General features: G+C 38.5%; 1 protein-coding gene across 6 annotated transcripts in view; it reads right to left on the bottom strand.

Moving 5' to 3' along the window:
• LAMA2 (laminin subunit alpha 2) overlaps window positions 1-12720 on the bottom strand; it is a 693105-nt gene that overhangs the window by 179149 nt on the left and 501236 nt on the right. For 5 of the 6 annotated variants that reach the window (XM_027551500.1, XM_027551497.1, XM_027551498.1 and 2 more), the window contains one exon: window positions 6501-6694. In XM_027551500.1, coding sequence (XP_027407301.1) covers window positions 6501-6694 — 194 coding nt within the window. The remainder of the gene's footprint in view (window positions 1-6500; window positions 6695-12720) is intronic. The other variant, XM_027551499.1, reaches the window with a different exon arrangement.

The following is a 12720-nucleotide window of genomic DNA, read 5'->3' as shown; positions in this document are numbered from 1 at the left end:
ATATTGAATATAAATAGAAAGCATGAATTTGATATTTATAAAATATTTCAGGCACTCTTTATGGAATGACATCTTGCCAACAGCTACTAATTTTAATTTCTGTTCTTTAAGAGAGTAATGTATTTTACTACACCACTCATAATCTATTTTCAATATCACATGAGTTGCTCAGTGTTAACTACTAGTCTAGACTCTTGTGACCCCATGGACTGTAGTCCACCAGGCTTCTCTGTCCATGGAATTCCCTAGGCAAGAATACTGGACTGGGTTGCCATTCCCTTCTCCAGGGGATCTTCCCATCCCAGGGACCGAACCTGGTCTCCTGCATTACAGATTCTTTACCACCTCAGCCACCAGGGGAGCCCCAAATAGGACATAAACAGATCCAAATTTTGTGTTTTCCAATACAAAACTTTACTATTAAATAAACAATGGTTTTCTTGCTCAGTCTCAAGTTTCAGAAAGGCAGGTGGTTGGTCTCATTTTATAAAATGACATGTAAATTATGAATGAGGCTGAAAAAAGAGGTTGGATTTGTATTAACCTAACTCACTAAGGCGGAGAAGGCAATGGCACCCCACTCCAGTACTCTTGCCTGGAAAATCCCAAGGACAGAGGAGCCTGGTAGGCTGCAGTCCATGGGGTCACTAGGAGTCGTACACGACTGAGCAACTTCACTTTGACTTTTCACTTTCACACATTGGAGAAGGAAGTGGCAACCCACTTCAGTGTTCTTGCCTGGAGAATCCCAGGGACAGGGGAGCCTGGTGGGCTGTCGTCTATGGGGTGGCACAGAGTTGGACACGACTGAAGTGACTTAGCAGCAGCAGCAGCAACTCACTAAGGGGAGGCTCTCATTTGGGAAGTCCAATAAGAACTATTCAGGACTCAGTGTCTAAAAGGAAGAACACACTGCCGAGCTGTCTCCAATTAGTCTCATTAGGAAAAAAATACAAAGAAGAAATCTGAGTGCCAGTTAATGTGTCTTTTCACCTGCATGGAGGGACTGCAAGGACTTCACTTGGCAATCTCTGATGAATAAGAATCTACCATAACTATCACAATGTTTTAAATCTTAGAGAGTCTCAATGGTTAGCAGAGGAAAAAAAATGTATGTACCTACTGTACAACACTGGAGTGGGTTGCCATTTCCTTCTCCAATGCATGAAAGTGAAAAGTGAAAATGAAGTTGCTCACTCGTGTCCGACTCTTAGCGACCCCATGGACTGCAGCCCACCAGGCTCCTCCTCCATCCATGGGATTTTCCAGGCAAGAGTACTGGAGTGGGGTTGCATTGCCTTCTCCGATGTACCTATTGACTTAACATATATTAAATTTTTTTTCATTTTATTTTTTTAGCCCATCTTATCTTTATTCTTTCTTGAGGGAACATGGGCTTTAAGCCCAGAAGAAGTAAATGAATCAGATCAGATCAGATCAGATCAGTCACTCAGTCGTGTCCGACTCTTTGCGACCCCATGAATCGCAGCACACCAGGCCTCCCTGTCCATCACCAGCTCCCGGAGTTCACTCAGACTCACGTCCATCGAGTCAGTGATGCCATCCAGCCATCTCATCCTCTGTCGTCCCCTTCTCCTCCTGTCTCCAATCCCTCCCAGCATCAGAGTCTTTTCCAATGAGTCAACTCTTCACATGAGGTGGCCAAAGTACTGGAGTTTCAGCTTTAGCATCATTCCTTCCAAAGAACACCCAGGGCTGATCTCCTTCAGAATGGACTGGTTGGATCTCCTTGCAGTCCAAGGGACTCTCAAGAGTCTTCTCCAACACCACAGGTCAAAAGCATCAATTCTTCGGCGCTCAGTCTTCTTCACAGTCCAACTCTCACATCCATACATGACCACAGGAAAAACCATAGCCTTGACTAGAGGAACCTTTGTTGGCAAAGTAATGTCTCTGCTTTTGAATATGCTATCTAGGTTGGTCATAACTTTCCTTCCAAGGAGTAAGCGTCTTTTACTTTCATGAATAATGAATTGAATTAACTAATGTTGACTATATTGGGGAAACCAGGTTTGCTCTTTGTGTTTCAGATTAACAGTCAGAGGAGAGGTTAAGAAAGTAATATTTACAAGACAGACCTATGTTCAAACCACAACTCTGTTGAATAGTCAGGGTGAACCTTGGAGTAGTGACTTAAATCATCTAAACTCAGGTTTTAAAAAATTACACTGATGTTAAAAAATAACATGTGGGGATGTTGCAAAAATTAAGTGCTTACCGTCATTTCTGACAAATGGTAGTCTTTCAATATGGGTGAATTGCTAAAGAATTGAACCATGTAGGGTGAAAGGGGCTTTAGGGGATGCCTGAGATTGAAGACAGACACAATGGTTAGGTATGCCTGAGTATTAGTTGGCTTGTGGGGTTGATAATGTTGGTAGGTTGAATTTGGATAATTATGAGAAATTCTGGTATCTCCTAATAAGGGCACAGATTATTTGTGTAAATTCTTCATGATAGTAATGAAATGTCCCTATATAAAATAGCTGTGTCCTACAAGAAATTCACTACTATATTTTGGATCCAATAAAACCCTACCTTTCTTGTAGTTGTTTAGTTAGTAAGTCATGTCTGACTCTTTTGTGACCCCATGGACTGTAGCCTGCCAGGCTCCTCTGTTGGATTTCCCAGGCAGGAATACTGGAGTGGATTGCAATTTCCTTCTCCAGGGACTCTTTCTGACCTAGGAATCGAACCTATGACTTCTACATTGGCAGGTGGATTCTTTACCACTGAGTCATCAGAAAATTCTGAAACCCTAGCTTGCTCACTGGCAATTATCTGTGCCAGCTACAAGTTTTTTTTTTTTTTTGGAAAAGTAGGTAGTCAAGGAAGGCTCTTTCATGATTTCTGCATTTTCTCTGACTTCTTTACAGCATAATTTAAAATTATTCGCTAAATAAATTGAGCATAAACTATACAGGGAATATATAAATTATTTCCAACAATATGCAGTTCACCTGAGATACTACAATGATCATGTGTAGGTCATGCCTAGGTAATTTATTTGTTAAATAAATTAAGAGCATAAGCAATAGTTAGAACCAGACATGGAATAACAGACTGATTCCAAATTGGGAAAGGAGTACATCAAGTCTGTATGTTGTCACCCTGCTTAAATTTAACTTACATGCAGAGTACATCAGGTGAAATGCCAGGCTGGATGAAGCACAAGCTGGAATCAAGATTGCTGGGAGAAATGTCAATAACGTCAGATATGCATATGACACCACACTTATGGCAGAAAGCAAAGAAGAACTAAAGAGCCTCTTGAAAGTGAAAGAGGACAGTGAAAAAGTTGGTTTAAAACTCAACATCAAAAAACTAAGATTATGACATATAATCTTGCCATCACTTCATGGCAAATAGATGGGGAAACAATGGAAATAGTGACAGACTTTCTTTTCTTGGGCTCCAAAATCACTACAGATGGTGACTGCAGCCATGAAATGAGAAGATGCTTACTCCTTGGAAGCAAAGCTATGACAAACCTAGACAGTGTATTCAAAAGCAAAGACATTATTATGCTGACAAAGGTCCGTCTAGTCAAAGCTATGGTTTTTCTAGTAGTCATGTATGGATGTGAGAGTTGGATCATAAGGAAAGCTCAGCACCAAAGAATTGATGTTTCTCAAATATGGTGTTGGAGAAGACTCCTGAGAGTCCCTTGGACTGCAAGGAGATGCAACCAGTCAATCCTAAGGGAAATCAGTCCTGAATATTCATTGGAAGGACTGATGCTGAAGCTGAAACTCCAATACTTTGGCCACCTGATGTGAAGATCTGACTCACTGGAAAGATTCTGATGCTGGGAAAGACTGAAGGTGGGAGGAGAAGGGGATGACACAGGATGAGATGGCTTGATGGCCTCACTGACTCCATGGACATGAGTTTCAGGAAGCTCTTGGAGTTGGTGAAGGACAGGGAATCCTGGCATGCTGCAGTCCATGGGGACACAGAGTTGGACATGACTGAGCGACTGAACTCACTGACTGACTGAAGAGCATAAACTCTACAGAGAGTACATAAATTTTTTCTACCCATATGTGGCTCACCTGAGATACTGCAATGATCATTTCCTGGTACATTTTTTTAAAAAAATATACACATCCAGGATGTGGGCCAAATTAAACTGTATTTTCTAAAGAATCAGCCAAAGAGAGAAGAACTAACTGTACGATACATGCTACTAATGATTTGAGTTTTAACTTATTTCTATCAAATGTGACAAACATCTTAATTTTATAGTCAGCACAGATTAACAGCACTATTTTATCTCTTTTCTTCATTGAAGTAACATGGTCTCCAGGCTCTGAAGAACGTTTTGTTTGTATCAGAGGACACTTTCCTTACTACATAAATATTCTCTTGCCAGAACCAAGCTACTTCATCCACTCTCACTCATGAGCATTATAAAATTCTACTATAGTCATATGTGACAAAACAGGACCAGCAGATCAATGTACTAGGTGAATCCATTCTTTGGTTTCTTGCTCTAAGTTAGCTTAAGGATTTAGAAAGAAGGAAAGGAAGAAGTAAAACTATCACTATTCGCAGATGATATGATGCTTTATATAGAAAATCCTAAAGACACTGGCAAAAAACTATTTGAACTCATTAATGAATTCAGTAAAGTGGCAGGATACAAAATTAATATCCAGAAATCTGTTGTGTTTCTGTACCCTAAAGACAAACTATGAGAAGAGAAATTAAGAAAATAATCCCATTTACAAATGCATCAAAAAGAATAAATCTAAAGAGATAAAAGGCTTCTACTTGTAAAAATATATGATATTGATTAAAAAAAATTGAAGACAGCACAAAAAATGGAAAGATATACTGTGCTTATGGATTGGAAGGATAAATATTGCTTAAATGACCATACTAGGCAAGGCAATTTACAGATTCAGTGCAATCCTTATCAAAATACAATGACATTTTCCACAGAATTAGAACAAATAATTATAAAATTTGTATGGAAAAACAAAAGACTCCAAAGGGCCAATACAATTTTGTGAAAGACCAGAGCTGGAGGGATCATGCTCCCTGACTTTAGACTATACTACAGAGCTACATTTATCAAAAGAATATGGTACTGGTACAAAAACATACATAGAAATCAATACAACAAGATAGAAAGCAAACAAACCATTAACTCATAGAAAAAGAGATCAGATTTTTCTGATCTCACCCCTAGAAAATTAATTAATTTAAAATTCAAGGTCTGTTAGATTAACATTTAGGTTATGAATATATATTATTTAGTTGAATATCTCTATGTTAATAGTTAACTTTAATAACAATATTCAAACCAGTTGTATTATACTGGAAGTCCATGCAATTATCATTAAAATATGCCATTTTACTTAAGAAAAGTGAATATGTATATACCAATAACTATGATAATGTAAATGTATATTACATATTACACTTCATCTCCTCCCATCAAACTTGACATTTATTTTTATTTTAAATGCAATATGAAATACACAGAAAAGAAGTTTAAAAATTATATTCCCAAATATACCCAGTCTTTACCTTTTGGCAGATCTAAAAAGCCAGGCTTAGTTTTGAGGTAACTTATAAAATTAGAGCACAAACAAAAATTCTAGTGAAAATGTTACTAAGCTTCAGACACACACAAGATGTTAAAACCAGAAATACAAGCATATGTAAATACACTAAAATATGTAAATATTGAAATAAAAAGCACTTAAATAATTTCTACTTATATTTGTTAGAAAGAATTAAGACCAATATTGTAAATTTCCTCAAGGAAAAGAATATATCACAGTATAATGGTCCTCCCTATATTTATGAATAACCTTTTTAGATTATATAAGATCTAAGAATTATATTTAATACTGATAGTCAATGTACACTCAGGATGGCATTATTGAATCCAGAAGCAGTTACTAAAACAAAGGGAAACATGCGAGTAGAAACCCTTGAGTTCATTGTCACTGCTTCCAGGTTCTGTAGTGCAAGGGAAAGTTAAGAAGAAGGATGCCCATGGATTTCTGTAAACTCAGAAAAGCCAGTTGTACTTCAAGGGTTATAGTGCCTGTCCATTTGATTACAAATTCAAGAGGATTCTAAAAGAAATTTAACAAACCCAGACCTTTAATCTGTCACAAAGGCAATGTCAGCTTTAGGTCAAACTGCAAACTCTTAGATGGGCAAAATAAAATAGAATCTGCCTCCGGAAACTTTGCTGTAGGTCTTCAATGAACTGACTAAGCATGCTGAGGATTTTCTCAGCTGTTTTTGGCTCAGCAGGATGGAGACAAAACAGCAGGCAAACAGCAGAAGGTGGACAGAAAGTGTCAGGGAGAATGAAGAGTAGCAGTAGCTATTGAAAAACAAGGGAAACACTAGCTATTGAAAAATAAGGAAAAAAAAAATCAGTCTTTCTCACTGGAAATGAGATAGAAATGGAACCAAGCCCCCAGAACCAATAATCAAGTTAGTATACGTACAAACACACTCCATGCCCTCGCGCGCATGCCCCTGTTCACAGCCGTCACACTTCGGCCCCGTGGCTCCAGGTCGGCACGTGCAGATCCCCATGACAGGGTCACAGGGGACAGGCAGTGAGCCATGGGGGTCACACTCACATTCTTGGCAGGAGCCTCCAGGGCTGCTTGGGCTGCCGGCATAGCCAGGGGCACACCTGAATTTAAACAATGACAATGCAAAGGAGATTAGTAGTAAGTCATGTCTCGAAATTGTTGTTGTTGTGTGTGTGTTGTTGTGAAGGAAACAAAATTGATAGCAAAAGTCAATAGATCAGGGGTTAAAAAACTTTCCTGCAAAGAGCTAGATAGTAAACATTGCAGGCTTTGTAGGTCAAGAGGCAAAATCAAACTCATGCAGTGAAAGAGAAAGAAATTTTCAAACATTTTTGGCTAAAGGAATTCAAATCAGAATATTAATCAAGTATAAATGGTTTTATAATAATCTACTAATGGAAAACTGATATAATAATGAGAAGAATGGGGTTCTTGTCAAGGTATCAAATTTACATGCATGGGTACAAAGTCACTTCAGTCATGTCCAACTCTGTGTGACCCCATGGACTGTAGACCACCAGGCTCCTCTGTCCATGGAATTCTTCAGGCAAGAATACTGGAGTGGGTTGTTGTTTCCTTCTCCACAAATTTACATAACTGGGGCTAAATGTTTAGTATTCTCTATTAGCTAAGTCTGCCTGTAACAAGCATTCGCAGCTTGGGTGCCATACAGAAACAGGCAATGGGCCCACTACTACTCTAAATTACAAAAAAATTTTTTGAAGTCTTCATTTTTAAATTAGAAATGAATAAAAATTTACATTGATTTCTGGGCTTACCTAGATGCATTCATTTTAGGGGTCAAAATGACCAAATAATTCAAATTATTAACTTTACTAATGAGAAAAAGGAAGCAAGTGGCAATAAATGGCTTCATTTTCTATTTAATTCTTTCCTTTTGATCACATCTTTCTCAAGATAGATTTTTTATTGTCTCTCTCTGGAAGTGGATTATTTGATATAAATAAAATATGTAACACCAACTTCAGAAATTCTACTGGAAATCCAACTGAATGAACCCCAAATGCCAACTGTTTGTCAATCTTCTAGCCTTCAGTGAAACAATTCACTTAAGTATATGTTGGTTATGTTACTGTAAGTTTGTGTGCTAAGTTGCTTCAGTTGTGTCCGACTATTTGAGACCCCATGGACTGTAGCCCACCAGATTCCTCTGTGCATGGGATTCTCCAGGCAAGAATACTGGAGTGGGTTGCCATGCCCTTCTCCAGGGGATCTTCCTGACCCAGCGATCAAACCCACATCTCTTAAGGCTCCTGCACTGGCAGGCGGGGTCTTTGCCACCAGCACCACCTGGGAAGCCCAAGTAAGTTGGGTAACTTTTAAGAGATGCTGACAAGACTATATGCTCTGATTTACCAGCGATGGTCCCAGATTGCCTATTGTCCTGGCGTAAGTGTTAAAAACAGAGTCTCTCAGTTTCCTGGATAACACAATAAATTATATATATGTAGTTCAGCCTAAATATAATCAACAGCTAGCAAAGTAATGCTCAAAATTCTCTAAGCCAGGCAACAGTACATGTTGCCTGGCTTGTACTCCAGGCAACAATACTCCAATCAACAGTACATGAACTGTGAACTTCCAGATGTTCAAGCTGGATTTAGAAAAGGCAGAGGAACCAGAGATCAAATTGTCATCTGTTGGATCATCAAAAAAGCAAGAGAGTTCCAGAAAAGCATCTACTTCTGCTTTATTGACTATGCCACAGCCTTTGACTGTGTGGATCACAACAAACTGTGAAAAATTCTTCAAGAGATGGGAATACCAGACCACCTGACCTGCCTCCTGAGAAATCTGTATGCAGGTCAAGAAGCAACAGTTAGAACTGGACATGGAACAACAGACTGGTTCCAAATTGGGAAGGGAGTATGTCAAGGCTGTATATTGTTACCCTGCTTATTTAACTTATATGAAGAGTAAATCATGGGAAATGCTGGACTGGATGAATCACAAGCTGGAATCAGGATTGCTGGGAGAAATGTCAATAACCTCAGATATGAAGATGACACCTCCCTTATGGCAGAAAGTAAAGAAGAACTAAAGAGCTTCTTGATGAAAGTGAAAGAGGAGAATGAAACAGTTGGCTGAAAACTGAACATTCAGAAAGTTTAGATCATGGCATCTGGTCCCATCACTTCGTGGAAAATAGATGAGGAAATAGTAGAAACAGTGACAGACTTTAATTTTTTGGCTCCAAAATCACTGCAGATGGTGACTGCAGCCATGAAATTAAAAGATGCTTGCTCCTTGGAAGAAAAGTTATGACCAACCTAGACAGCATATTGAAAAGCAGAGACATTACCAACAAAGGTCTGTCTAGTCAAAGCTATGGTTTTGCCAGTGGTCATGTATGGATGTGAGAGTTGGCCTATAAAGAAAGCTGAGTGCTGAAGAATTGATGCTTTTAAACTGTGGTGTTGGAGAAGACTCTTGAGAGTCCCTTGGACTGCAAGGAGATCCAACTAGTTCATCCTAAAGGAAATCGGTCCTGAATATTCACTGGAAGGACTGATGCTGCAGCTGAAACTCCAATACTTCGGCCACCTGATGCAAAGACTCATTGGAAAAGACCCTGATGCTGGGAAAGATTGAAGGCAGGAGGAGAAAGGGACAACAGAGGATGAGATGGCTGGATGGCATCACCGACTAAATGGGTATGAGTTTGTGTAAACTCCGGGAGTTGGTGTTGGACAGGGAGGCCTGGCTTGCTGCAGTCTGCAGGGTTACAAAGAGTTGGACACAACTGAGTGACTGAACTGAACTGAAGGATGTTTGTTCAAGAGGCAAACAGAGAAGGAAGACAAGAGACAGTAGGAGATTTAATCCAAAAGTTGTAAACACTAGCCAAATAATCCTGGACCATCTTTAGTGGCCTAGAACTGTAGAAATTTGCACAGCTGACTGTGAATGTTAATTCTTCCTGTGCTGGTTAGAAAAAGCAAAGTGAGAAGAAAATTATCTGTAACATTAGGTTTTTATGCATTTATCATTTTAATATTTTATTTCCAATGTTCTATTACAAATGCTCAATAAAGTATCATTAAATAAGTCCACTTAAATTGTTTCTTAACATTTGCTGGTGAAAGAATTCCATTCCAAACAGGTTCAGATCGATTAAATGTTCAAAGAGTTTATTATAAGAGTAACAGAGATAAAGCATGGGTAGTGGTTTCTATGATACAGGGACACTCAAGACATTTAAGCAGCTTTAGACCTGATGAGTTTGGGCAGGTCATAAGGTGATTTAAATCATTTAAGATGCTCTCAGAAGTGAAACAAATTTATTTGGAAGGTTACAATAAAAATTTAAGCAAGACCTTTAGTTTAATTTAGCTGAATAAAAGTAATTTTTCAGGGAAATACAGCCTGATCATTTATATGTTAGAAATGATGAATGTGGAGTGATAACAACATTTGAGAACTGCAAAAACTATTCAAGCCATTCCCATTTGATAGCATATAACCCTGCTCATCTCTATGCTATACAAACTGTTAACTCTTATTGATTAAACATTTATGGATAATAAACATATAAATTTTCTATAATCACTCTAGCTAAGGACAATAATTGTCACTTCAGCATACCCTTCCAATCTCTTCTATATACGTGCTTTTATAGATAGTGGAAACTCCAATTTATAAATGTAGCTATAGTATCAAACTTTTTTCATAAATTATGCCAGATAATCCTCTTGGTGTCCAGGGATGCTTTTAGTTGTCCTCCTGCTGGTGTTTACTGGGGCATGAAATGGATATTAGGCTAAGCATGAATACTACAGCACATTGGTGGACATGAAAAAAATATATATATATTCAAATTATGTATATATCTCCACAAAAAATAGCAATATTTTGGATTTTGCCTGCTTTTAGTTATTTCATTGCTACTAATTTCTGTGCATGAAAATTGTGAATGTTTTATATATATACTATATATATATATGCAAGTAGTGAATATTTTTTGTGTTTAGAGTTACATAATTATTGAGAAATATATTTTGCAAACTTATAGAAACTGCACTGGACTTTATAAACATATGTTTAACTATTTAGTTATCTATTTACTTCCATGGGCTTCCCAGGTAGCTCAGCTGGTAAAGAATTCTCCTGCAATGCAGGAGACCCCGCTTCGATTCCTGGGTTGGGCAGTTCCCCTAGAGAAGGGATAGGCTACACATTCCAGTATTCTTGGGCTTCCCCGGTGTCTCAGATGGTAAAGAAACCACCTGCAATGTGGGAGACCTGGATTTGATCCTGGGGTTGGGAAGACCCCCTGAAGGAGGGCGCAGCAACCCTCTCCAGTGTTCTTGCCTGGAGAATTCCCATGGACAGAGGAGGCTGGCAGGCTATACGGTTCATGGGGTGGTAAAGAGTCAGACACAACTGAGCTGCTAAGCACATTTATTTCCATTATTAACATATCATTGCTGGTTATAGTAAAAGAAGATTCTTAAATGGTTGATGATAAAATTAATATTGGTTTATATTTGCAAAGAGATTCATAATTTAAGAAAGCTCATAGAAGAATTCAGCCAAGGACTGGATAAAGCAAGAAATGGAGAAGAAAGGATTCAAGCAATGGTGTGATTCCAGGTAAGTCTTAGCCCAATCCAGGGAAAGGTCTGGAGTATAAATAACATCTCAAGATTTGTTTAACTTTGGGGGAAAGGAGCTGGACTTTTGTACTCACACACTGATGAGTTACTGGACCACTAGACAAAGGGGTTGGGGTAAATCTCGGGCCTTTTTGCCTCTCCTATGGGAGAGGAGACTATGTGGGTTCTCAGATAGGGTATCCTCTACATACCTGATCTTCACAATGTCATTGTAAAGTAGGTACAACATGAAAAAAAAAAAAAAAAACTATTCTGATATTATACACAACAAAAGTGGGGCCCAGAAAAGTCTGCGGAGCTCAGTTATGTCCACGATTCTTTATAAAACTTTATATTGCTATCAATTATGCTACAATTGTCATGTGTTTAAAGTTAATAGCTAATATTAGTTGCTCTTTGTTACTTTATGAATAATACAGCCTACTAAAATGGTGGTGATAAATTTGAGTATCCAAGATAGTACTGACCTTATAGAAAATAATGAATCCAGAAAATGTAAATTACACTCTTCCTAGACAGTCAGTCTAGAACTTTCTTTTTTTTCCCCCACTTAACCTTTATTTCTTTTCTTTTTTAAAAATAAATTTATTTCAAATGGAGGCTAATTACTTTATAATATTGTGGTGGTTTTTATCATACATTGACATGAATCAGCCACAGGTATACATGTATCCCCCCATCCTGAACCTCCCTCCCACCTCCCTCCCCATCCCATCCCTCTGGGTTGTCCCAGTGCACTGGTTTCGAGTGCCCTGTTTCATGCATCAAACTTGGACTGGTGATCTATTTCACATATGGTAATATACATGTTTCAATGCTATTCTCTCAAATCATCCCACCCTCGCCTTCTCCCAGAGTCCAAAAGTCTGTTCTTTATATGTGTCTTTTCTGCTGTCTCGTATATAGGGTCGTCGTTACCGTCTCTCTAAATTCCATATAGATGTGTTAATATCCTGTATTGATGTTTTTACGATTTACTTCACTGTGTATAATAGGCTCCAGTTTCATCCACCTCATTAGAACTGACTCAAATGAGTTCTTCTTAATAGCTGAGTAATATTACATTGTGTATATGTACCACAACTTTCTTATCAATTCGTCTGCAGATGGACATCTAGGTTGCTTCCATGTCCTAGCTGTTGTAAACAGTGCTGTGATGAACATTGGGGTACATGCGTCTCTTTCAATTCTGGTTTCCTCAGTGTATATGCCCAGCAGTGGGACTGCTGGGTCGTATGGCAGTTCTATTTCCAGTTTTTTAAGAAATCTCCACACTGTTCTCCACACTGGCTGTCTTAGTTTACATTCCCAACAACAGTGTAAGAAGGTTCCCTTTTCTCCACATCCACTCCAGCATTTATTGTTTGTAGACTTCTGGGTAGCAGCCAGTCTGACTGGTGTGGGATGGTACCTTACTGTGGTTTTGATTTGCATTTCTCTGATAATGAGTGATGTTGAGCATCTTGTCATGTGTTTGTTAGCCAACTGTA

This window comes from Bos indicus x Bos taurus, chromosome 9, assembly GCF_003369695.1.
Source record: "Bos indicus x Bos taurus breed Angus x Brahman F1 hybrid chromosome 9, Bos_hybrid_MaternalHap_v2.0, whole genome shotgun sequence".
NCBI classification, from domain to species: domain Eukaryota; kingdom Metazoa; phylum Chordata; class Mammalia; order Artiodactyla; family Bovidae; genus Bos; species Bos indicus x Bos taurus.
The sequence above is the reverse complement of the archived record's forward strand: the minus strand, read 5'-3'. Positions and strand labels throughout refer to the sequence as shown.